Raw genomic sequence first — 27,857 nt, 5'->3', positions numbered from 1 at the left:
GTTATACACAAAGGAGAGGTCAAGTAAGGATTTGGCAATCAGCTGGTCCTTGGTGGCCGTCTGCAGAGTGCTGTGGATGATTGATTGATAAATAAAACACTGATTGGCCAGTAGCCAGGCAGGAAGTATAGGTGGGACTAGCAAAGAGGAGAATTGGGAGAACAGGAAGGTAGAGTGGAAAGAGATGCAAGACTGCTGTCCAGGGAGCAGCAGGTAAAGGCAGCAGGTAAAGCCACAGAACACATGGTGACATATAGATTAACAGAAATGGGTTAATTTAAGATAGAAAAACTAGATAACAAGAAGCCTGCCACAGCCATACAGTTTGTAAGCAATATAAAAGTCTCTGTGTGTTGACTCGGTTGGGTCTGAGTGGCTGCGGGACTGGTGGGTGAGAGAGATTTGTCCTGACCATGGGCCAGGCAGGACTGGAGAAAACTTCAGCTACAGCAGAGGCACACTGGAGGCTTCAGATGACAGTAAAGGGACTACAGAAAGATGGAAGAAGAATGAGGTACCAGAGAATGAGAGGAGAGTGAGGTGAGGAAGAAATGGGGGAAAGAGAGAGAGTGAAGGAGCAGAAGACACAGACACATGCAGAGAGAATAAAGAGCCGGAAAGCAAGAGAAAGACGGAACAGAAGACACTATCCTAAAAGTGGTAATGTTATTATGAGCAGATAGAAATAAATAGGATATTAGCAAAAGTGCAGAGTGAATTCAGAAAAGGCTGCTTTATTTTTTACAATAGGTTAATCTGAAACCTACTTGCTGAGCCTAGGGAGAATGTCTGGTGGGGAGGAAGAAGCCAAGTCCCAACTTGGAACAAGTAGAAGGAAGCACTGAAGAACTTTAGTTAAATAGCATCACATCAGAGCTGAGGCCAGAGGCCAGGCTCAGATTCTGGAGTGAAGCAATATATTCAATTCCAGCATCAAGTCTGAACCTGACCAGGGTAGCAGTTCTTTGAGAATGTTCCAGTAGAAAGTTGGCATGTTAGCTCAAGTCTGTAATCCCAGCACACAGGAGGCTGAAGCAGAAGGATTGCCATGGATTTGGAGCCAGCCTTGGTGCATAGTGAACTTCAGGTCAGCTCAGACTATAAAATAAGCCCCCATCTTTAAAAAAAAATTCCAATGAAGCCCAGCTCAGAAATGGCTTGTTTGGGTGACCTTGAGATTGGATGATGGGTGCAGAGAGAACTGGAGACAGGGGCATCCAGCTAATGACCCGATGGCACAGAAGTCAGCCCTGTGATGACCTGCAGTGTACACTGGGGCAGAGGATTCCTGTACAGTGGAGACTGGCAGGAAGAGGGCAGCTCTTGCATGCTCCCTCCACCACACCCCCTCTATCCAGTGACAAAGCTGCCCCTGGGGCTCATCCCACACTAGCTTGGCTGTCAGTCATCTGGTTGCTAGGGAACCAGTAAGTATAGAAACCCCACATCCTCCAGAAAATAAAAGTGGTCTGGCTGTCAGTGATCTAAGTTATATGCAGTTGAGGAAGAATTTTTCATGACACGAAGAATTTTTTTTTCAAGAGTAGATAAGATTTCATTCCTTCCTACTTCTTCAAAATGAAAAAAAGTATGTAAAGAATTCTGTAAGAAACTAGTTCAAGTGGATTAATGTCCATGCACAGACAGTAATTATTAATTCATTTAGAATTGTGGAAGATAACTTCACACAGGAACTGGAGGTGCTTATGGAATTAATGGACCATTGCTGGATATAACGATTAAACTGATAAGTTGATGTTTAATTGATTTCTCTGCTTTGCTTTCATTTATATCATGAAAATTTTAACCCAACTGTCCAAACCAGGAAGAATAAATAAACATGAAGTGTTAACGTTATTAATGTTATCATATATTTAGGAAGCATCTACAGTAGAAGGATTTTGCCGACTTTTTTGAAGTCTTTAGTTATTTAATCTTCTCATTTTCCCTCTTCTAGCCTGTCCTCCCATCCCCCACTCCACTTAACCCTTCCTGTTGCATTATTCTATCTGAAACCTTTCTGTCATTGTGTTCTCTCTCCCCTTCTCTGGAGCCCTCCCTCATGGTCCCTCACTAATTTCCAGACCTCTGTGGGTATTCCAAATTTGAAACAGACATGTGTCTGCAGATTCAAAACTAGCATACACAAATGAGAAAATGTGATGTTTGTCTTTCTGAACTTGAGTTTCACCACTGAGAGTGACAGTGTCTAGCTCCATCCATTTACCTACAAACTTCATTTTTCTTAACAGCTGAATAATATCCCACTGTGTGAATGCACCGCATTTTTATCATCCTATTCATCGGCTAATGATAGAAACAGGTGATTTCCGTCTCCTGACTCTTGTGAATAGGGTAGCAATGAACATGGATGTGCAAGCATCTCTATATCAGGTTTGCTGGCTAGTCATATGCCAGCTTCACACACAAACTAGAACTATCTGGAAGGAACCTTAATCAAGAAATTGCCTCAATAAGATCCGGCTGTAAGGCATTTTCTTAATTGATTGATGGGAAAGGGGCCAGCCCATTGTGGGTGTTTCTATCCCTGGGCTGGTGGTCCTGGGTTCTATAGAAACCAGGCTGAGCAAGCCAGGGAAAGCAAACCAGTAAGCAACATCCTGCCATGGCCTCTGCATCAGCTCCTACTTACAGGATCCTTCCCTGTTTGAGTTCCTGTCCTGACGTCCTTCAGTGATGCACAGTGCTGTAGAAGTGTAAGGTAAATGAACCCTTTCCTCCCCAGCTCGCTCTTTGGTTATGGTGTTTTGTCACAGCAATAGAAACCCTAAGGCAGTAGGACACAGAGTTCTTTGTGTATACGCCGAGGAGGGGTAGAGTTGAATCACATGGTAGACCTATTTCTGGGTTTTTGAGGGACGTCAACACCAGTTTCCACACTGGCCCACCAGTTTGCACTCACACTCACACCAGCAGTGAGTCCATCTTCCCCTTTCTGTACATCCTGTGCCAGCATTTGTCGTCTTTTTTTTTTTTTTTTAAACTTAGCTATTCTGACTAGGGTAAGATGAAATCCCAAAGTAGTTTTAATTTGTATTTTTCCTGATGGCTGAGCATTTTGAATATTTCTTAAATGTTTCTCAGCCATTTGTGTCTCATCTTTTGAGAACTCCATTTTTAAATTGAGTTTTTTGTTTTCTTGTTTTGTTTTTTTTTTGTGGAGGAGAGAACTTCGTATATTCTATACACTAACTCTTTAGCTCTTTGTAAGATGTATGGGTGGTAAAGGCATTTTAACCATTATGCAGGCTGCCTCTTACTGAAATCAGAAGCTTTTTAGTTTCTTAAGTTCTCATTTATTATGGTCAAGTCAAGTATAGTGGTGCACATCTTAAGTCAGCACTCCAGAGGCAGAGGCAGGGGGATCTCTTTGGAGTTCAAGGGTAGCCTGGTATACATAAGAATTCCAGGACAGCAAGAGCTACATCGTGAGATCTTGTCTCAAAAACACAAAACAAACAAAAAATTTGTTGGTCTTAATTCCTGTGCTACTGGGATCCTAGGATCTATTTATGTCTACAATTTTACAACAGTGTAATTAGTATTTTTCATTGAAGAAAAGCTTCAGATTTTTCTTTTAGGCCAATAGCTAATATTACATTTATTTCATCAATAAGTATGGTTTGAATGTCTACTAGATGTAAAACAAAACATAATTTTAAGTCAGGTAATTAAACAAGGTTTAATTAGATGCAGATTGTGTCCTCAAGGGATTTCAATCAATTAGAAAATTAAGGTACATACACACATAATTATTAATAATATACAGTGTAATAAATTATAGAAGAAAGCATAAATTACCCTTAAGAAGAGGGGCAGAGTACGATGGATAATCACAGATAGCTCCCCTTGACTGTTCTACAAGAAAAACAGCGGAGTCTTCCCAGCTATGAACCAGGAGATACTTCTGCTATCTTTATTTCTCAACATTACTGTTCTCAGATATTTAAGAGTACAGCTCAGTCAGGATCAAGTCTCCTTCTATAGTTAAATGGAATGCTTAAAAGGTTAGATTTTCTTTGCAGTAGACACCACCAACTTAAATTTCAGACTAAAGTGTAAATAATTCGTACCAAATTTTTCCCTAAGAACAGATTTTTTTCAGAAAGATAAGGAAGAAGGAATGACAGACCTATCTGAACGAAGTGATAAAAAGGACAGCAAAGAAAGGAATAAGGCACACACAAAAGAAAGAGAAATAGACTTCTAGCCATTTGCATACTTTGCAACATGGCTTAGAATAGACTTGGGAACAATTTGAGAACCTGAAGGTTTTAATTGATTCATTTTATTTCAGATACTTGGATGCTATAGCAATACAGATAGATACTCATGCACAGAATATGACTGGGTGTTTTGAATGAGAATGCCTTCCATAGGCTCATATGTTTAAATGCTTGGGCCTCAGTAGTAGTAGAACTGTTTGGGAAGGATTAGCAGGTGTGGCCTTGTAGAGGCAGTGTATCACTGGGAGTTGGCTTTGAGGTTTCAAAAGCCCATCCCAGGCTCAGTATCAGTTTCTCTTTCTCTTTGTCTGTGTGTCTCTGTCTCTCTGTCTCTCTCTGTCTCTCTATGTCACTCTCTCTGTCTCTGTCTATCTGTCTGTCTGTCTCTCTCTGCTTGCTGCCTATGAATCAGGATGTAAAGCTCTCAGCTACTGCTTGAGTACCTGTCTGTTTCCCACCATGATGTTCATGGACTAATCCTCTAAAACTGTAAGCAAGCCCCAATTAAATGGTTTCTTCTGTAAGAATTGCCATGGTCATGGTATCTCTTCACAGCAATAGAACAATGTGACTAAGACAATAACCATTTATATACACACATAGTTATAATAATATTTCATTTCTGTACATGTACATCTACCTTTAATTGATGAGATTTCTCAGGTATCTCAAAGGTTTAAGATGAGGTGAATGTACGTTTGTCTGCTCAGACTAAATCGTTATTGGGAAACTGGTTGCTTACAAATTCTTCTACTAAGAGAACGCATTGACTTGGGAGCATTCCAAGAAATTCAGAGAATTCTCAAAAGAAGAATCACAAATGGCTGAAAGACATTTAAAGAAATGCTCAACATCCTTAATCATCAAGGAAATGCAAATCAAAATGACTCTGAGATACCACCTTACACCTGTCAGAATGGCAATGATCAAAAACACTAATGACAGTCTATGTTGGAGAGGATGTGGAGCAAAGGGAACACCCCTCCACTGTTGGTGGGAATGCAAACTTGTACAACCACTGTGGAAATCAGTATGGTGGCTTCTCAGAAAATTGGGAATAGATCTACCTCAAGACCCAGCCATACCACTATTGGGCATATACCCAAGGAATGCTCAATCATACCACAAAGATACATGCTCAACTATGTTCATAGCAGCACTATTTGTAATAGCCAGAACCTGGAAACAACCTAGATGCCCCTCAACTGAAGAATGGATTAAGAAAATGTGGTACATATACACAATGGAGTATTACTCAGCAGAGAAAAACAATGACAGAATGAAATTTGCAGGCAAATGAATGGAACTAGAAAATATCATCCTGAGTGAGGTAACCCAAACCCAGAAGGACAAACATGGAATGTACTCACTCATAAGTGGATACAAGATATAAAGCAAAGGATAATCAGACTTCAACCCACAGAACCAGGGAGGCTATATAGCAGGGGGGACCCTAGGATGACTGTGGCTTATAATAAGTTTTTGTTTTACTCAAAATAAATAAATAAATAAATAAAAAACAAAACAACAACAACAACAAAAAAAGAAATTCAGATTATCTCACCCTCCCCATCCTCAGCTGGAGTGCTTCACCTCTCACCATCTGTTAAAGTCACTTGCCTCTCAGGGCGATCAGAATTCCTAGGATACCATTCCAAAGGCACATGGTCTTCTTGTTTCTCATTCCTATAATAACTTATCCTTGGGTGCTACTAAGGGCTTTAACATGGTGCAAACAAACTTCATTATCTTCTATTTAAGAAGTAGCCCCCCCCCCCCACCATGTAGTCTTCATTGTCACCTATGGTATTTCACTCTATCTTATCTCTAAGCTGGTATCCCCATGGTCACATCAAGACCCACCTTTGCTTCAACTGCCAACTCACCAAATCCTGCTAATTCTACCTAGAAAAGGCTCTTCAATCTACACCTTCCTCTTATTTCTACTGCCCCTGCTTAGCTTATTTACAACCTTATAATCTCTCAACCAAGACTGTTACACATCTCATATCCCAGCAAGGCAGGAGAAAGGACAGGCAGGGCTGGCAGGCAGAGAGATTATATAGAAGGAGAAAGAAAGAAAAAAAAAGGAGTTGTCACAGAAGGAGAGGACCCAGGGGCCAGCCACCCAGCTACACAGCAAGCCACAGAGTAAGAAACAAAGAAAAGTATATGGGAATAGAAAAGGAAAAGCCCAGAGCCAACAGATAGATGGGTTAATTTTAAGTTAAGAAAAGCTGGCTAGAAACAATCCAAGCTAAGGCCAGACATTTATAATTAAGAATAAGCCTTCATGTGTGATTTATTTGGAAGCTGCGTTCAGGCCCCTCAAAAGAGTAAAAAAAAAAAAAAAAAAAAAAAAAAAAAAAAAAAAAAAAAAAAACCAACCAAACAAACAACAAGAGACTCTCTAGTTTTCTCCGGATCTGATTGGTTTAAGTCAGTTTCCAGAAGCTTGCTAAGAGGACAGTTATGTTTGTCTCTGTCTCCAGGAGGAAGCTATCCTCACTAGGAAGCTGAGCACCAGTCCTGAGCACCCACCTGTACCTACCTTGTACCATGGTCATGTACAGCCCCCACCCCTCCTATTCCATGAACAGAAGCAAAAAGCCTGAAGGATAAGAATGTGATATGGAGTTGGGAGATTGACACTTGGACACATGTGTAAACTTTGGGAAAACCTGAGAGGCTACAGGTGGCTGCACCAATGAATGAATGTGGGAAATCTGTAGCTTAGTAGAAAATGATATGCAAAGCATAACAAGGGGGTAAATTTAAATAACATAGTATTAATCTGTCCCAGGGCGCATGTCTACTATGATGGTAACAGTATAATATAAATATATTATTTGTGATGCTCAATAAATTATATAAAAAATGGAAAAAAATTAATCCATCTTCATGTTATAAGTTCCAGGGCTATTTCAAGACTGGAAATCTACCATCGAGATGGTAACACTTGGAACCAAGGACCTAAAATTATATGTAGCTCAGCTGATCCTGAGCAGGCAGGGCAGGGACGGACAATGCCTTCAATATCAGACAGACACCATTTCGGTGCAAGGAGTAAGCCAACAGCTACTTACTGACCGAGAGCTACTTCCCAACTCTCAGCTACTTCCCAGCTCACAGCTACTTACCGACTCAGACATTTCTTTTGTGGGCTTTGGAGTAGATGTGCCGAGATCTCGCCCTGACATCCCAAATTCAGGCTGAAGGGATGATGATCCAAACACTTGAATGAGATAGGAATCAAAATCCTCACAAATTTTTTTGGACAATTTTTGCTTCAGAGTATCTTTTTAAACAGAAGCAGAAAAGGGGATTAGTGGAGCAGTGAAACTTTACTCAATCCTACTTAAAGAGATCAGCACTGTCCTTAAACAAGCCCTTCCCATCATTTGAACTAAACTGCTAAGCTAACTATGGTAGGAAACATGTCATTATCTGTAAACGATTGTGTCAAATCTCTTTATTTAATAGTACACAGTAGCACAGAAGGCATAAGTATCATCAATGCTCATTTATCCAAAGTGCCAGTTCACTGAGTTATTCTGGAGACAGGGCTAGCCTCCTAATACTAAGTAAAATAGGTAGTTGCATCTTGTTTTAGGGTTAACAAAAGGCCAATTAATCCAAAAATATATTCTTTATTACTGTAACAAATTAAAAACTCTCTCAGATAAGATGATAAAGCCCTAATTCAATTGGTAAAATATAACTATTTTCTCAAATGTGTGATACTTTTGGTCATTCTAACAAATGAACAGTCCAGTGAAACTGAATACATCAGATGAATCTACCAGTCAGCCAGCGGAACATTGAGGAAATGGAGACCCAGCTCAGCAAATCTCGTGAGCACGGTAAGTTACCCCTATGGCTGGTGGTTTTGGTACTTGGTGTAGGAAGAGCCTGAGTTAGTGAAGTAGTACTCAGCTGCATACTAGTTTTCCCGTTGGTAAGTATCAGTAAATACAAAAAGATATTTAGTTTAAGAATGCCCATCAGGTTAGCATAGTGACATACTTCCAAAGGTTACTATTTAAGATAAATTGCCAAGTATAAATTTTATAATTGTAAATATTATAATTTGAAATTATAAAAATAAAATTTAATAATATAATAAAAATAATGTAATTAATATAAAAATAAAATAAAATTATAAATGTATAAATTGTAAGTATAAAGTGAGCAGCTAGAGCATGACCTCCAAGCCCTGCTGCTTGCATTTCTCATCACTTTAGACTTCCATAACTTTATCATCAAGTTTTTTAAATTTCTTTCCAATTCCAGTTTTTTGTTTGTTTGTTTTGGGTTTTTTTTGTTGTTTTTTTTCTGCTTTGCTTTTTGGTCATGACACCCCTTCTTATAGTTAGGAAACTTGTGAACAGTTACCAATAGTCCCAACATCAAAACTCCCGTTCTTTCCCTTCATCCCTGTCCACTGCCATGGAAACTCCAGTTGAGCTCCACAACTGAACACTCACGACACATGAATAAATACAGGATGGTGTCCTCTACACTCAATGTCACAACACTTAGTCTTTAGCCTTGTGTAGTTTACAGGTTACAATGTAATGTTGACATAATCCTCTTTAACTTCCTGGTTTCTGGCTGTGCGGGGCAGCTACCCACCAACCCCACAGCTCCCCAGAGTTTTCTTGAGTGTGAGTAGCAGGAAATATTAGATAGAAGGATTTAGATTGTGGAGATAAACAGAAAATACAGGATAGCCTCAAGAGGGCCTGGAACCTATTCCGATGGGCCCTGACTGTCTCTGCCTTAAGGTATTTATAGAAACACCAAGGGATGGAGCAAAAGATGTCCCCCTTCACAGCCAAGTACAGACCATCTCAGACACCTGCAGTCAGGCCCATGGTCTAATCATCCTCTCTATGCAGATCTGCTGGGTAAAGCCACAAGGAACCTGAAAACGGGCTCCCACATGGCTGTTGCCAAGATAATCTCGTGGTGATACTGCAAAGAACACCATAAATCTGCAAATACTGCAAAATACCCAGAACACCATAAATCCCTTGGCAGACATCCTTACCTTGCAGGGTAAAGAAATCATCAAACTGATAAACATGTTCTGGGTCAGTAGCAATGACATTCATTTCTTGGTGAAAAATTTCGAAGTTGGGATCATCTTTCTTCACCACCCCAATCACAAATATTTCCACATTGGAGTCATTGGCATCCTTCACCACGTCTGCCAGTTTCTTTTTATCTCGGGAATCTGTCTGTCCATCAGTGATCACCAAGGCCACCTTCTTTACACCTGGCCTTGCTTCTTTGAACATGTCATTGGCTGCTTGAAGAGCAGTGGCTGTATAGGTGCCCTCTCCCAGATACTGCATGTTGTCCACCACCAGCTTGAAATCATCCTTGCTGGAGAACTGCTTCAGGCTAGCCACTTTCTCCACCTTGTGGCTATAGTTGATTATGCCTATCCGGGCTGTGGCAAGGTCCAGGGCTACCCGGTCAGCCAGAGTCTTCACAAAATTTTGGATGATCTGAAAGTTCTCTGGTCCCACACTTTCTGAACTGTCGATCACAAACACCAACTCCAGTGGCGTCTCTTTGCATTTGGGCCCACAACCTAAGGATGAATATAGACATAGAAATGTTGCAGAAATGAAAAAAACATTACAGATTAATATCACCACCATGGGAAAGTGGCAAGATGGGTGGCAATGAACCAAAGGCCTCAGCTGTGGTTTTCTTTTCCTATTGCAGTAGGAACAGCTTATAACTCTCTCCTCTTTGGACTCCACACTTTACTCAAAAAAATATGTATGGGGGATGTTTTGTAGAAATTTCCTCCAAACTGAAATGTTCTAACCTGGACAGAAGTTGCTTAAGATGAAGGAAGTTCTAGAAGGAGGAAATCAACAACTCACAAGTCTTAGGAAGTCTCTGAAATTTACCAGATTCATATAGAAGCAGAAAGGACTGCCTACCAGTCACATAGAGAGTTCTGGATTAAGATTCTAGTTTTATTTTTGTTTTTTGTTTTTTTTTAAGCAGGCACAATGCTTGGAATGTCTTCTGGTAATGCTGGTGCCTTTTAGTCATTTATGTTCTTGTAAGTAACCCCTCCCACAGATTCCTGAGAGTCACCCCAATAAACTCATTGGCTCACCAAGTCGGGCTTTGGTAACATTGTGACTTTGATCTGTCATGCATTTCCTATCTGGGGTAAACAGACATTTTTCTGTCTCCCCACTAATAGTGTCTTACCACAGAAGAGTGGAACTGTAGTACAGCAGATAATAAACACCTGTATGTCTTATATCAAACTGTAAAAGCCTTTTGAAAACTTAGCATGTTCCGTGTAAGCCTCCCTGCTTCCATTCCTCTCTCAGAGGCGACTGCTGTTCTGAATTTGCTTTCCTCATTCTACAGTTTGTATTTAAACTACAGCCCAAAGCTGCTATTTTAACCTTCAACCATATCTTTAAGTGGAACTGGAGATTTGCTCACTGGTATGCCGGATGGATAAAGTGAAAGGATGAAAATGTTTAATTGGGGGGTAGATTAGGGCCCTGGAGCCTACACGAGCGCAGCTGCTCTAGGCAGTGTCTCCAGTCCCCCACTGGGAGGATTATTACAGCTCCCAAGCTCTCAAGGAAGCCAGCAGTCCATCTGCACCTGAACCCTGTGATAAGAGGGATTCCAGGAAAAACTGGTCGATAAGCAACCATTGAGAGCCGGGGTCCCAAAGATCTAATCCAGAAGCCATGTCTAAACTGTCCGATTACCAGAGGTCTCAGTTCTCAGGAGACAAAGAAGTGCTGGAATTTAGTACTGTTCTTGCCCCTGTCTCCTTCAAACACAGAAGTCATCCTCATCCCATCCATCTTCTCCTTCCGCTAATCTTTTTCGTTATTCTCTCTCTCTGGTAACTCTGACTCTAAAGTTCTTGGCCATGAGGGAATTTAGATTTCCTTGTGAAACAAGGTGGACCCCTGAATGTCTTCCTGCCTGTGAGATAGAACACAGTGTCAGAAATCACACTGAAACTCCCTTTGGAGAGACATCCCAGCTGAGGGAAAAGCCTGTGGCTGTCCTTAGCTAGTCTCCGGTGTGTGCTGGGCTTTTGCAACCAAATTTCCACCCTCTCAGGTTTCTTCCCAGGCTCAGGTAAGTCACTGACTATGGATGAGCACAGCACTTATAAAGGCCCTGCTACCCACACCCTGGGGCCTCCCACTCTCCAGGCAGCCTTAAGAAAATAAGAAAACAACAGCCTCCCCCCTGTCACCTCTCCATGTCCCACTGACTCTTCAGGTGAGCCTCCCATTTCCCCACCATGGACATGTGTCTCCTGAACGATCACATTAGCTCTGCCACACAGCACACAGTAGGGCTTATACTGTACAGGACATTTCACTTTCTTGATAATTAAATCTTACCACATATTTCGATAATAAGTTTGATAATTTCTTCTTTCTGGGGAAAAAGGAAAAGGTGTCAACATTAAGTTTATGATTACAGTATGTTTCCTATAATCCTGAGAGATTTGTCTTATAGGCATTGGACCATCTGATTTACTCCTTCACTGGAGAAAATTAAACAAATAGCACAAAAGTTGGAAGTTGGATATAATATATATATTTCTATATACATATCTTTATATATATATATGTAAAGTTGAGCAATCTTTATATATATATAAAGTTGTGTCATACCCAAAATGAGGTTGAATAGTGAAACTTAATAGCTCAGACTTTTAGACCTTAAATCGAAGCTCCAGTACCTGTCAGCTGTGGGGCCATGGCTATTAGAGGACATAACAGTGGGACCCAGGCTACCAGACAACATAAAGTGGGACCCGGGCTGTCAGACAATGTAAGAGTTTCTGGGTCTTGGGGCAATGACACAGATTATATGAGGTGAATGTGCACAGGTCTGAGCTCACAAAGTCCCGCCTCCTCTGGCATGGTGCCAATCAGCAAACGATTTAGACAGTGTGCTGAGTCACTAAGGCAAGTGCTGAGACCTAGAGGTACCTATCCATTCTTGATCCTTTTTCTGTTCCAATACTCATTTCTTAAAGTCCCCTCCTCGTGTCCTGCTTTGCTTCTTGATTCCTTATGAAATGCTCTTGTATTTCTAAAAGCCCCTTCCTGTCCTGCCTGTCTGCTCTGCCCTATCGACAGGCACAGAAGTTGTCTGTCTGTTCTAATGGCAGGTTCCCGAAGTCGGTCTACCAACACTGTGCATTGCTTGTTGCTTGTTTACAAGGGACTGGATGGACTAACAGAGGCCAGAGTCTGTGTTTGCTAAAGACATGGGGCTGAGAATAACGTTTAACAGGACCCTGGATCTCAACAGGAATGAACGGCAGTCAATGTGCCAAGATAAAGCTAACAGATACAGAACATGAAACTTTAGAGAACAAAGCCATGATGACAGAATTGGGGTAAAGACAATATGTAACCGGTGACACAGCTTACTTAAATTAGCAGCATGATGGAGACTATTGGGGCCATTTTAATCTAACAATAGCTTTATGACAAACAATAAAAACAATGATTCCTCTCATATGATACTGAGCTGTACTAATCAAATTATCTAAGAGGAAGGTGTCAACAGTGTCTCTGTTGTGGGATATTTGCACTGTGTGAAGGTGTATTGCTATGGATGGTGTAATAAAAAGCTGAACAGTCAGTAGCTAGAAAGAGGTTAGGCAGGATTTCTGGGGACAGAGAGAACTCTGGGAAGAAGAAGGGTAGAGTCATCAGCCACACAGAGAGGACACAAGAGGTGAAAGATGGAAGAGATGTAATGCCACATGATAGAATGTACTATAAATGGATTAATTTAAGTTATAAGAGCTAGTCAGGAACAAGCCTAAGCTGTAGGCCAATCTTTTATAATTAATCATAAGTCTCCATGTTATTATTTGTGAATTGGCAGCCCCCAAAAAAATTTACTACAGGTCTCTCTTCTTCAGGCATTGCCATACTTTTCCACATTCTGAGAGACAGCTGATAAACCTGAACCAGAGGGCATGCTGAAAGGGAAACTTTATGTATTTATGTAAGATATCTCTAGAAAGAAGAAATGTATGTCACCTGGTTTATTTGAAACAAGGCCTCACTATGTAGCCCAGGTTTGCTTGGAATTTTGTTTTTTTTGTTTTTTTTTTTGTTTTTTGTTTTTTGAGACAGGGTTTCTCTGTGTAATTTTGGTGCCTGTCCTGGATCTTGCTCTGTAGAGCAAGCAGGCCTCAAGCTCACAGAGGTCTGCCTGTCTCTGCCTCCCAAGTGCTGGGATTAAAGACGTGCACCACCACCACCCGACCCTCACTTGTAATTTTTAATCCTCCTGCCTCAGCCTTCTGGCTGTTGAGATTTTAGGTATGTACCACCACACACAGCTTTCTATTTAACTTTTCACATGTAGGAAAAATATCTACACCAAGCTTTATGAGTATATTTTTTCACTTAACTTTCTATCATAATTGGGTTTTCATATTATTACTTATCCTGAAAAACTTGATCATTAAGTTTCTTTGATGAGCAGCACAATGCTCACAGCTACGTTTTAGAGATGTTGTGAGAACTGATGTCTCCAACAGTAGTATAGAAGGAAGTCCATTTGATTTCAGACGCAACACTGGTTATTGTTACTACATAGTCATATTCTAGATGGTAAAAAAATGGGGTTGACAAGTAACTAAGAGGGTGGAGATAGAAAGAGTTTAAGAGGGAGCAGATGATCATGGGCTTGCTCTGGACTATGGAGGCATGAAGAGAGGCAGATAGCCCCGAAGCAAGGATGCTCAGCCTTTTGATTCTTCTAAATTCATTTATTATTATTTTTACTTTTTTGTTTGTATATATTTGAGAGAGAGAGACAGAGAGAGAGAGAGAGAGAGAGAGAGAGGGAGACGGAGAGGGAGAGAGAGAGAGAGAGAGAGAGAGAGAGAGAGAGAGTGGGTGGGGAGAGGTGGCGAATGGCACCTGCTTCAATATATATGTGAAGTCTTGTCTGGATTGCAGGCATCAAATTCAGGTCATCAGGCTTACAGGAATGGGAACAAACACCATTATCCCCTGAGACATCTCAGTGGCCATCTCTTTAGTTTCTTTAGAAGCCAGTGTAGCTACCACAGTCTGAAAGATTTTTTTCTATATTCATAGCAAAAACAAGTATTTTCATTTGCCCTTTGATTTACTATGATATTCAATTGGCCTTTCAAACTACAAACCCTCATGCCTTAACAGTTAACCTTCCCTGTTGAGTCTGAGGACAGGAAGCCTGAGTTCAGACACTGGGAAATACCAACACTGACAGGGGGCCGCTGAAGGAACTGAACCTTTAAAAAACTAATTGTGATTAATGCAGAGGCCAATAACTGGCTGTGATGCTAACAATAATAATGGTGGAGTGCTCAGGCCTAAAAGGGACATTTACATCATTTCACTCAAGGCTCAGGCATCATAGCAGGAGAAAAAGTAGAGAAAACATAATAGCTGAAGGGGTTATTTTCATCAGAAATATCTGAAAAGCAGTCCATGCTTAATAAATAACCTCCCATCCATGCTCATGCAAACAATCCTAGTTAAATTCAGTCACACACACACACACACACACACACACACACACACACACACCATGAAAGTTTGAGGGGCATCTTCTTGGGAAAAGGGGGTTCAGCTGAACGAGCAGGGGATAAGAGAGGGTAAAGCGGTGGAAATTACTGAAACCCACTATAGACTGTACAGAGCAGCCAAGGCTGAATGAATTCACAACAGCAAAGACAAACCCTTCTGTTTAAGAGACAGTCTCTCTTGCCCTGAATACTACCACATATCATTTTGTCTCCTCTGGACTACCACATTCCCCTCAATCTTCTTTTAGCAAAATATTCATCACATGGTAGATGAACTCTTTTTGTCTCTTTCTCCCAAATTCAGGCTCATAGTCTCTTATTTCCACAGGCTCCTATTTTCATAGTGCATATCCATAAGTCTGACCACAGTAAATACCCAAGGAATGTTGGAGAAATGAATATACAAATGTCTAGATGAAGGAAAATAGTTCTGTCCCACCCCCATGTCAGAACAACAAGGCAGAGATCAAGCCATGAGAAATGCTCCCTCCACCATTTACACAGAATCCCGTCTTTGCTACTGTTGGCAGGTAACTGCTGCACAAATGTAGGCATCTTTAGGGATCTGATTGGTGGTGGGGGACAACAGAAAGAAGCTGTTGTCATGACCAGACAGACTCCCTTCCCTTCCCTTTCCGATTTTCCTGCCGCTATATGTAGGATCAGCATTCCCAGCTGATAATTGAACAAAAAAGAGGAAAGAAAAAGAACTAAATGTCCCCTTCTCTAATCTCCAGGAGAGGAAGTGCTTTTTAATCAGAAAGGAAGAGTCTGGATTTGCTATGAAAATTCTAGAACCTTCCCACCCATTAGAATTTAAAGAATCATCTTCTTGTTGTTTTTAATAGTGAGTGGAAAAGAGTAGAACAAGTTTGTAGACATTCAACAAATCTGTAAATTTGGCCATATGTATAATCCCAGCTTTGAGATAACTAGCCTATGGCACTTCCTTAAGGAACTAGCTCAAGAAAAAAGAGCCCCTACCCTGAAGTGAGAAAAGCCACAGGAAATAAAAGCTCATTGGCCTCTGGACTTCTGCTAAGCAGATCACTCCCTTACTACCAATAATAGCAACCTGATCATTTCTACCAGAAGCCAAAAGGGAGCATTCCTATGCCTTCACACGGAGCTGGGCACGGCTCCCTAGTGTGATTTCTTCCCTCATCCAGACTAAATTACCTCCTGCACCCACGTCAACACTGGCCTGGCAGCAAACACTATCATTTAAACAGAACAAACCAACATCCAAAACATTCATAATTCTAGAGCTACAACATGAATGTAATAGTTCCATAAGCATGGACCCCTCAACTTCCCTCCAGGATAGATACTCACCGTAAGTCCCAGGTCTCCTTTTGGTCCTTGTAACCCCTACTTAGGGGAAAAAAGAGTGACATTCAGAATAGGCTAGACCAGCTGATAATATAAAGCTGGAGTGAGGCTTGAAAAACCACATCTTGCCTGTTCTCCTGGAGATCCGGGCTCTCCAATTTCCCCCTTTTCACCTTTCTTCCCCACATCGCCCCGTTCTCCATGGTCTCCCTGTATAAAATATGGTTAAAAGATAAACTCACATCATGAGCATTTAAGCCAAATAAGGAAAAAAAATCCTACCATTTGATTTGTTGCAACTAAACCCCCCTTAAAGACAGAGTTCTTATTGACATAAATACACATAGGGAGAAAAATCATTTACACTTAAGAGGAAATGAGACACCTTCTGATCAGCTCCTTGCCTTCAGGAAACTCAACTGTTGTATAATTTACCAGGTTCCCGAGGTTTCTGTGTCTCCTACATGTCTCATAAAGATTTATTCTTTTATTGGCTGCCTTTGAAGAATGAGGGAAAATACATGGTAAGTAGAAAAGCTGCGGCATTTGGATTCTATGGCAGATGACTTTTTTAGTGTGGTGAGACAGGCAGGAAGCATGAGATCTCTGTCAAAATCAAGGCTAAGCAATTGAGACCATGTGCCTAAGCATTTCCATCAAATTCTGATTCACTTACCTTCTGGCCAGGGAGGCCATGGCCCACTGTGCCCTTTGAGCCTGGAAAACCTTGAGGTCCTTGCTCCCCCTATGTGAGAAATAAGAAAGAGGTGTTCTTATTAATTCCCCAGAATAACTCAGAATGTTTAGGGAGTTAGAAACTAACTTGCAGCTTCTGAACCACATCACAGCATTACCCAATTTTGAGGGATGATATAAAAATAAATATAGATACAGATATATATAGATAGATTTCTTGGTTTGCTAGCATTCCTGTGGTATAGACACCTGTCTTGACTGATTTAAAGCTATGGGTGTTAGGATTCTGCCACTCCAGGTATATGATCGCACATGCGCAGAGAGGAGTCTTATGTCTTACGTCATTAGTGCGCTGCGGTGATTGTGCAAATGCGCAAAGCGCAGTCATACAACCAGCGCATGCGTGGTGTAGCTCTGTAAGTCCACCTGCACATGTGCAGGGGAATCCTTAAAAAGCAGACACAGACTCCTCCCTCCTCTTCTGCTCCTCCCCCCTGCACTTGTCTCTGCCCTAGGCCTGGCCACACTCTCTTATGTCCCCCCACCCCCTTCCTCCTAACAAAGCTCTGATACTGGGTTTTGTTGTGCCTCTGACCTTTCCTCTTATGGTAACCAGTGCCACATATTTTTTAAAATCAACAATGGACACGTGCTTGTTCACAAATAGCTAATGTTTCAGTTTATCTTTGTATTTTCCTATATTTATAATATGCTAAAAGCACTTATTAATAATGGGGAGAAAAAGAAAACATTTTCTTCCAATCAAGGATAAGGATCGATCTGTTTATATAATTACTATAACCTGTTAGTTCCATCTTTGGTTGTTTATAGCAACAGGCAGGGCTTGATTTTGGCTCTCCCCCGCACGTCTTAATTCCCTCTCTTGCACAAAACACACGAGGGCAAAAACAACATCATGGTATAGAATATGAAACAGCATTAATCACTAATAAATCACAAAGTCACAGTAACTGTGCTGCTAAGAAATCTATCCCAAATCCTTACTGAAGTCTGGAGCAGGAGATTTGTCTGTGGCAAAGTATGAAAAATACTGGAGTGGCAGAGCTATCTGACTTCCCTTCATCATACACTCAGAAGTTCCCTAGCCAACCCCAGAACGTCAGTGGGCACAATAAAAATTCTAACCCTAGTCCCAACCTCACACTAGCTTAAAGAGAATCATGGGTGAAGGGAGAGATAAATGTCTGTTCTGCCATGAGTCAATTTCTCACAGCACAGTGTGACTGAACTCTAGGAGTTCCTTTGTATCTGAATAGATTGCAAGCATTGGCTCCTAAATCCAAGATACAAAGCAAGTTCCTTAGAATGGCCGAATTTGAGAAGTTGTTCCCTAAATGTCTTTTCATCTTGGTGTCCTTGAGCCAAGTCTAATGTTATGACATAGCAAGCCTAGCAGAAAGGACTGCAAACTCCGGACACATCTATGAGATGACTCACCCTCAAGAAGCTGTTGTCCACTTTCGGCTTGGTAGAAGTTACTGAGATTGTTTATTCAGTTTGAAATCAAGAGTGATTCTCTTTTCCCACTAGGAAACCTGGAAATACTGAGAGGCCCAGAACTCTGCATGGAAACTGGTGCCAGCTAAATAACACATGTGTCAAGATAAAGAGTAGGCAGAAATGTAAAGAAAACAGAACAACCTCACACTTACCAGAAAACAGGCTCCAGTAGGCATGGATCCCAGCCTTATCTAGAGTTTAGAAGGGTCTGCCTCATTACAGACTGGGTGGCCAGTCCATAGAGAGGTATGAAGGATCCTGAGGAAACAACTGCCTGAAATTCTACTACCCTTCATTTTAGTTAAAAAGTAAACAATCCACATATTACATGTATAGTCTTAAGAAAGATGTCTCAGGGAAGGTCACAGTGTAAATTGCTTCCTCTGATATTTTGTGGAAGTGAATGAGGGCATCTTCATTCAATGAGATATTTGGTTAAAAAAAAAAAAAAAAAGGAAGCTTTGGATTGAGGCAATGCCTCAGACTACTGGTATTTGTGCTGAGGAGTCCAGAAGGACTCTTGGTCATGTACAAGGGAGACAAAAAGTTCATGGCAGAACATTCAAAGGAATCCCATGGTTAGCTTAGTCCCTATCCCAAAGGAGGATGGATAGTAAAAAGCACGATGATACTATGATGTAATGGAGAATCACCACTGGGAAGTCCACATTTAGAGTGGCTTGGGAGGATCTCCACACCTGTTTATCAATTATGCAGAATATTTGTTTCTTAGGCAATATTTCAGATCTCTACAGCACATGTTACAAAAATATCCAATAAAGGTTTATGACTAGCTGCCTTTAAGAAGGGATGCAATTTCCCAACAAAGTGAAAAGCCATATCCTGAGGAAAATCACTGAGAAGGCATCTTTCAAGAGGTAACTGGATGTCCAGGAGCCTACACTAAAATGCTTTCTAATGTAAACATTCTATTTATAGTTGTTAATGAAGGAAGCTGGGCCTCTGTAACATAAAGGATTTCCTTCCTTTGTAACCATTAGCTTTCCTTCAAAATGCTTGAGGGTTTCCTAAAACTTTCAGAGTAGATCAGCTGGCTAAAAGCCTTTATTAGGTAAGCCCATGCTTATTTTAGCAGAGGTGAATGTGCCTTAATCAGGTTTCCTTCTATGGCTCAGCAAAGTGGTAAAGAATGATTTCACTCTAGATTAGAAAGAATGTCAGAAAGGTTGTATCTATTGGAAAATATAATTAAATACACCTTTCAAACTGAACTTCTCAACCACTGTACCCCTATACTCCATTTCTAAGTATGGCCTGCTAAAAGTGAGATAGATTTAGCTTTCAATAATTGATTATTTTATAGAAAAGAAATTTACAAGAGTAATGTGCAACTATCTGAATCTTTTAATTGTTTGTATTGCTAGTAAGAAAGAAAATAATTGTTATTCTTTCTAAATGTTTTATTGGGCATAAGAAAAACAAATCAAATTCATAGATGCTCAAAAAAGTGTAAAATGGACTTGGCTTTTACTCAGAGTATAGAAAGATGAAAAATAAATCATTCTTAAAGCAACAACTATATATAAGATGTTTACATTATGAAACATTTCAGGGTAGGCTCCTGGACATCCAGTGACCAAGGTAGTAATTGACTTCTCAGTGATTTTCCCTCAGGATATAGCTTTTCACTTTGCTGGGAAATTGCATAACTCTTAAAGGCAGTTAGTCATAAGCCTTTATTGGACATCTTTTGTAATATCTGCTGTAGAAATATGAAATATTGCCTAAGAAACAATTAGTCTACATAATTGTTAGAAAGGTATGAAACTCCCCAAAGACCTCTTTGTATAAGTGAAGTCACAACTCTTTTGTAGACTGTTATGGGCCTGTAGTTGTGGGACAACCACTGCTCAACATCTTAGGAAACACTGGATCCCTAAGAAGAGCCAGGACCTCAGCACACCCTCCCCTGATGGCAATACCAGATGTTATGTATAATCTGGCAAGTAGGACTCAGATAAAATTCTGAACCTGTTCCTAACAGCCAATGTGGCTGCTGTGAGATGATGGGATGCTGGGGCTACAGGCAGAAGGGGAGATCACCCCTACCCCCAGGCTGCTCTGCTGGGACCCACCAGAGCTCAGAAGAAGACATGCCAGCAGGAAGGCTGGGCAGGAGTGACAGGTGGGAGGCTGGAGACAGCTCCCTGTGGTACAGGCCTGGAAGTAAAGCCACCTCCTACTGCCTCATTCTGTCCAAGATGCTGCAACGAAACACTGGGGTGTTGTGGAACATTATTTGAAGGTGTGCTACTTTTGTTTATGTTGCATTTGTTTAACTCTGTGAAGCTGTGTTACTGTGCCTGTCTAAAACACCTGATGGTCTAATAAAGAGCTGAATGGCCAATAGCAAGGCAGGAGAAAGGATAGGTGTGGCTGATAGGCAGAGAGAATATATAGGAGAAGAAATCTGGGAAGAGGGGAGATGAAGTAATCAGAGACAGAGGAGGACTCCAGGGGCCAGGCACCCAGCTACACAGCAAGCCACAGAGTAAAAGTAAGATTTACAGAAGTAAGAAAAAAGGAAAAGCCCAGAGGCAAAAGGTAGTCAGGGTAATTTAAAGTTAAGAAAAACTGGCTAGAAGCAAGCCAAGCTAAGGCTGAGCATTCATAAATAAGAAAAAGGTTTTGTGTATTTATTTGGTAGCTGGGTGGCAGGCCCTTGCCAAAAAGAGCCAAAACAACCAAAAACACTGGGGGATAGCAGGCCCACACACGGAGCTATCCATTTCTTACTGTTCTGGAGGTTGAGAAGCCCAAGATTCGGACAGGGGAGGAGGCATTGTCTATGAGGACCATTGTCTGGTTCACAGATGGTATCTTCTGGCTGCATCTTCACATGGTGGAAGGGACAAAGCAGCTCTCTGGACCTATTCTGAGGACACTAGTTCATTTGTGAGAGCCCCACCCTCTTGACTTAATCACATCCCCAAGGCTGTGCCTCCCAATAACATCACCTTGAGAGTGAGGCTTTCAGCATAGGGATTGTGAGTGGACAGAAATGTGCAAACCCTATCTATCACCCAGGGAAAGGCATAGCACTCTCTATGGGGAAAGGTCATCTAAGTAAGGAAAGGACAACCAACACCCTTACCTCATAGGCAAAGGTGATGACTCATTATGGTGATATTTTATTTGTGCTGAAATGTGATTTTATTTGTATGTTAATAAATAAAGTTGCCTGGGGATCAGAGCTAAAAGCAAGCCATTTAGCAGAAGTCTGCACAGTGATAGCACAGGCCCTTAATCCGATCACATGGCAGGCAGAGTCTCTGCATAGTCAAGGACACAGCCAAGTGGTGACCCTAACCTTTAGTCCCAGTATGAACCATAGAGACCTGGAGGTCTGTATAGACAGTCAGTGACAAGGAAATCATGTGGTTGGGTTTAGAGCCAATGAGAAGGTAGAACAGAAAGGCAATAAAGAGACAGGTCACACAGGAGAAGGTCTCTCTCAGGGGAAGGATGGCAGCAGGTGGTAAGCTAAAGGCTATTGGCTAGTGCTCTGATCTCTTGGGCTTTTAACTCTGTATTTGGCTTTGTGTTTCTTATTTAATAAGGACGTTTAGAATTTCATCTACAGCTCATAGCAGTTGGAGGAAGGAAACAGACTGAAACCCACACACAGCAAGGAATCTCAGGAGCAGGCATTAAAGCTGCCCTATGCTTGGGGCCAGGAACGCATGTTCAGCCCAGGCCGGCAGGAGCCACCTGTGCAGAGAACTGGTATGAATTTTGCTGCATATAAATCATTTTCCACTAAATAATGAAAGTAAAAGTCCTTTAAAACTGGAAAGAATTGGAGTCAGAGAACTGGTTCAGTGGTTAAAGCAGCGGTGGCTCTTGCAGAGGACCCGGGTTTGATTCCCAGCACCCACATGGTGGCTCACCGCCATCTGTAACTCCCGTTCCAGGGATCCATCGCCCTCTTCTCTGCAGGCACCACACACACACACGGTATGCATGCCACAAAACATCCATAACACAATTTTTTAATTAAAAAGAATGGAACATTTGACAAAATTTTAATTATGTATGTAGGTTAAACTGTGTGATACCAACAATAATTTTCCGATATTTACCATTGTGCTATATTGCATAAGAGAATGTGCTTGTTTGTAACAAAAAATACTGAAGTATTTAAGAGAAAAAGTAAAAGTACCATATCTTCAATATACTATCAAATGTTTCATTAAAAAATAACATGACTATGTATACACACATGCACATATACTTTGACTTTTCAAATTTGGTGATATTAACATTTACCAGCTCCAGATAAAGGGCCTATAGGAAATCTTTATGCTATACTTGCAATTTGCTTAAATGTGCAATGATTTCAAAATAAAGATTAGAGATCAGTGTATGAAAGGAATAAAGAGAGAATAAGCAAACACACAAAGGTGTCATCTGTCCTCATTGGAGCAGCTGAGCACACAGGCTACCTGGAGTCTGAGAACTCACATGTTAAATAAACACCAGAAGCTACAACAGAGTCCAACATGTGGATTTCATGTGTTATGTGTGTGCACAGACAAGTGTGGATGTGAGTACACCTGGTATGGAAGCCAGAGTGCCGTTCCTCAGGTGCGCTATGCATGCTTTTTGTCCAAATCTCTCTTTAGCCTGGTGGTAGACAATGAGGCCAGGCTAGCTGGCCAGGGAGTCCCAGGGAGCCTTTGTCTTTGCCTCTCGGCACTGGGAGTCAAACCCGGGTCATGGTGCTCACAGGCAAACATTTTGTCCACTCATCCACCTCCCTAGCCTGCAGAATGAACTACTTCAGGGTAGTTCTGCTCTTTGGACTGTGGAGGCTTTGACCATTGCTAAACCCTTTTAGAGCTCCCAGGATTCACTTTTACATAACCTCCGGTTCAACGTTTGAAACAAGCACTAGCATTGTCCCAGGTGAACACAATCAGTTTATACAGCAGTGTGGTTACCACCCACCAGATTAGGACTTCCACCTCAGCAACATGTAAATGTTAACAGTAGCTGGACACCAGGCTACGATTCACCAAAGGGGCTCTCTGACTACCACTGCCCCTTCCCGCTGGAGTTCATGCCTCCCCAGTTTTCTCTGTTACCTCGTAGGGAACAACAATGTTAATTTATAGAACAGAGATTTTTATTTCTGAGAAGAGATATGAGTTTCATATTTAGAAACGGTAACTAAGAAGCCCATGATTAAAGGGAAAATGTACTAAGCCATTCTGAAATGTTGGCTCCGGCCTGCTGCCTCACTGAAGTTGAAAGGCAAGAGAAAAAACAACCTGCACACAGGCTCTATTCCGTGAAAGCATGAACCATCTCGGTTTTATTTTTATCTTTACATCCTTGTCATTTTACTGTAGAGCTCTCCTCCGAGGCATTTTCTATCACTTGCTAAAAGAGAAAGGGCTAAAATCAATAAGGCAAACCAGAGCCAGAAATTCTAGTTCAAACACAAACTTCTCTGACAAGAGGGTAGCCTTGTCTGAGCACCCCAGAGACCTGGTTACACGGTGCAAACAGATGGAGGATTGAGCTAACATTCAGCTGTGGGTCAACCGGGACCTTTGCAGCTCTCAGCCTATGCAATTGTGCAACCATATGAAGCAGTGTAAACCTCAATATTTTGTAATGGTCTTACAGTATCTCAGGATTTCTTTTTTAAATGTCATTCTGCACTGTGTCTCTGTTCTACATTGCCTCTCCCTTTTCTGATCACACTATTACTAATAAGAACTTGGCAGAGGCACTTGAAAGTCTTGAAAGTGGAGAATGAAAACTTTCTGCCAGCTGGAATAAAGAAGGTGGTATTGTGTTAAGATGTTGACTTAGTGGGTGAACGGTACAGTTAATCAGACCAATGACCAGCCTGAACAGTCTGCCAGTGTTTTGCCCCCAAGCCAGAAACCGCTTTGTACTTCTTTGTGGGCACAGCTAGATCACAAGAAGGAAAATTTCCATTTTTATTGGCCTCTGTAGTACATTAAATTGTACATGTCAATAGAAGGTGCTTGTCTAGGGGCTTCTCGAAACCAGATTGGTCTGCTATTTGGGCATTGATTTCCTGAAAGTTCTGACCATAACACTCTGCTGCCGTATGTAGCAACTGCAATTTATTGTTTCCCTATGAGCAAAGAGCAAATTTATGTTTCTGTGTAATTTCTTAATAGTCCTGTGAGCAAATACAGAGGTGATAAAAGTCAGGCTCTAACAATTCTCTCAAGCTACCATGGATTATATCTGATTTTGCAATAGTTTCAACAGTAATTCTGTTTCCCAAATTCAAGCTGACAGCCCCTCCAAACAAAGGCTCCACTGCTTTCACTCCTCTGTTCCAGCTTGGCACCGAGTAGAAGCCCGGGCAATTCTTCCCTCTCTTACCTGATAATCAACTGCTTCCAGTTCCTTAAAATCCCATCCCCCGGTGGCACTGTCTTCCTCTAACTGAATGTCCCATTTTGATATGTTAACACTCTTTAATGGGGACCCAGACAGCCTAATGCTTGTTTGATAAAGTAGTCCATTTGCTTAGGAGGAGAATCAATGAGTAAGTTACATGCTATCAGGCAAGCATTTGTTGGAGCAGAGCCCCAGAGCTTCTGGTACTGGGCCAGATTATATTATCCCAATAGGCTGAATGGAACAAAAACATGGCTTCATTATATTTGATTTCCATTCAAATGGTGATCTAGTTGCAATTGTGTTTAGTGAGAGACAAGAAAATCATTCACAGATTCAATGGTTGACAATCCAACACCTTTACTATGTGTATTTATTTCTTTATTCTTCATGGTCCCAGTGTACAGCCAAGAAATGTCAGCCACATACAGCGAGAGTTTTCAGAACAGCTCCCATGGAAACTTCCAGGTGCTGGACCATGAGACTGCAGACATTAATACTGATGGCTGTATCTTTTCCTAGGGCTGCCATAATGAATTACCACAAATGTAGAGGATTAAAACACTACCCATCTATCATCTCACTGTTCCAGGAGTGAGAAATCTAAAACCAGTTTCCAAGGTGTAGACAGAACAAGTTTTCTCTAGAGGCTCTGAGGATAAAATATGCTGCATTTATTCTTTCAACTTCTAGTGCCTTCCTTCTTCTACGGGTTTCTCCATCCCCTCTACTCCAGGCTGTTTCTAGCAACACATCCCTTCTACCACGGTCTGTCTCCTTCTGCCTGCCTCTTGCTTGAGACTTCCTCTGGGGTCCACCCAGATTAACTTGGAACAACTCCTCTCCCCCCATTCCTAGTTTCCTTCTGCCATAAAGTAATAAATCCACATTCCACAGATGAGGAACAGACATCTGCATGATTCAGGGTTCAGCCTACCATAGTGACTTGTATCTTATTGCTATAAAACCAATTGAATATGGTTACCATGTTATCTGTAATTAACCTTACTATATTTCCCTTTGGTTAATATCACTAGTATGTGAATATGCAAGTTAACTCAGTTTACACTTTAGGATGTGGAGTTAAAAATTTTATATAACACTTAAAATATCTAATAGTGTGCTGTATAATGACATTTTGTTCAACAAGCAGCCATGTGTATCCAGCTGTGGTCCCAGGAGATTGTAAGAGAGATGAAAAACTCCCTTTGCTTCCTGCCATCCTGGTGACATGTGCAGCCTGATCACCACTCATACCTCTGTGGTGATGCAAACGTGACACAGCCAGTCACCTAAAAGTAGAGAGCATCCAAAAGGAGAGGAGAGAGAGTGCGAGGTGGGTTGGATCAAAAGAGAGAACATGCATGCATGCATGAAATTCTCAAAAATAAAAATTTTCAGAATCAAAAGTAGAGCACACTCTGGGTCTGAACAGACATCTCAGTCAACAAGACACCTGCTGTGGCAAGTGTAAGATCTGGGTTTGGATTCTCAGCACCCACATTTGAAAAGTCAGGCATAATAGTGTGTCTCTATAACTCTAACACTAAGCATTAGAATTTGTGGAGATATGTGGACCCTTGAAGCCCAGTGGCCAGTTAATCTGATCAAAACAATGAGCTTCTGGTTTGGCAAGAGGCCCTATCTCCTAAAGTTAGAGAACAATCAAGGAAAGACATGTGACATCTTTGTCATGCTTACACACACACACCACACACACACACACACACACATACATACATACCATACCACACTATGCATACACACAAACTATAGCACATGCAGCTAGGTATGGTACCATGCTTGATGACAAATATATGATGCTTTCTTACATACTAATGGTCCTATATTCAATCATTGCATTAGAGCACACTCCAACATGACTGTAACATGACTATGAAATAGTACCTTATGCTTTTTGGGCAGGAAACTCACAGATGTATGTTTTCTACATCTCTTGATCCCGTCAAAAGGCCATGACAAATGGTGGACCTATACCATCTGGATTTGTGCAAGGACACTCCACAATGCACACACAAGGATGAGATCACCTCATGGCATCTCTTAGAACAGATCCTCCTTGTTAGGTAAAGCATGACTACATCGTAGCTCATAATCCACACTTGAAGACATGTGTTTCAACTAGTACCACATGGATTTGCTCCAGAGGGATATCAAAAATGCACTTTACCCTAGGACAGGGCAAGGTGTACTGGCTGGAATGCTGTATAGGTACATGTCTCTCACTTCAAAGGAACATGAGAGTCAGGTGATTAAGATACAAAATTGGAACTCTGACTAGTCTTTCACTGCATGTGTTTTTGTTCTTACTTTTTAATAAAGAGCTAGACTTCACAGTAGGATTCTATCTGAAACCTTCTCTCACTGAAGCATGCCTTGAGATGGCAGACTTATCCAGGAAGAAGCACGTCATGTCTACGAACCTCTAAATTTCAGAAACCAATAGATAGTCAACCAAAAGAATGAACAATTATAAATACATAAACTGGCATCACAAAACTTACAATACATATAGACAAATATTCTCACCTTGATGACACTGTGCTCCACTAGTCATTTGGCTGAAGCTTTGGTCTTTACTTCCAGTTTCTAAGTATAACCACCAGCAGATGAGGAAGGGGTTGAGGAAGCAGCAGACGAGCATTTGTAAAGAATCCCAGAACAGTCAAGACACTTAGCTTGGCTGCTTGATTGCTTCCTGGACCCACACTCACTGTCATGGATTTCTATTTGATTGGCAGAATTTAGTCTCATTTTCTAATAATAAAGTTGTTCTTAGTTTAAATCCTAGCACTAAATATATTGGCAGGTCATAGTAAAAAAGCACCATAGCTTTGAAGGGTTTTGCCAGCTGGTCTCGGTTGCATACATCAATTTGTCTTGCCCTTCTGTCTAGATCTCTCTATATAAACCTGCCAAATTTCATGACTATCTTAGCTAACATTCAAATATAATTGTACCAAAATGATAAACACAAAGAGACGAGTGGGCTTAATAGGAGT

The 27,857-nt window shown here is 41.2% G+C and overlaps 1 protein-coding gene across 1 annotated transcript in view; it reads right to left on the bottom strand.

Annotated features, from left to right (window-relative positions):
• Col28a1 (collagen type XXVIII alpha 1 chain) overlaps positions 1–27,857 on the bottom strand; it is a 164,635-nt gene that overhangs the window by 8,339 nt on the left and 128,439 nt on the right. Inside the window, exons 28-33 of the mRNA XM_006986901.4 lie at positions 16,883–16,951; positions 16,336–16,416; positions 16,210–16,245; positions 11,666–11,702; positions 9,301–9,849; positions 7,388–7,545 (exon numbers count right to left, since the gene is read on the bottom strand). Coding sequence (XP_006986963.1) covers positions 7,388–7,545; positions 9,301–9,849; positions 11,666–11,702; positions 16,210–16,245; positions 16,336–16,416; positions 16,883–16,951 — 930 coding nt within the window. The remainder of the gene's footprint in view (positions 1–7,387; positions 7,546–9,300; positions 9,850–11,665; positions 11,703–16,209; positions 16,246–16,335; positions 16,417–16,882; positions 16,952–27,857) is intronic.

This window comes from Peromyscus maniculatus, chromosome 3, assembly GCF_049852395.1.
Source record: "Peromyscus maniculatus bairdii isolate BWxNUB_F1_BW_parent chromosome 3, HU_Pman_BW_mat_3.1, whole genome shotgun sequence".
NCBI classification, from domain to species: domain Eukaryota; kingdom Metazoa; phylum Chordata; class Mammalia; order Rodentia; family Cricetidae; genus Peromyscus; species Peromyscus maniculatus.
This window is presented reverse-complemented; position numbering and strand designations above follow the sequence as displayed.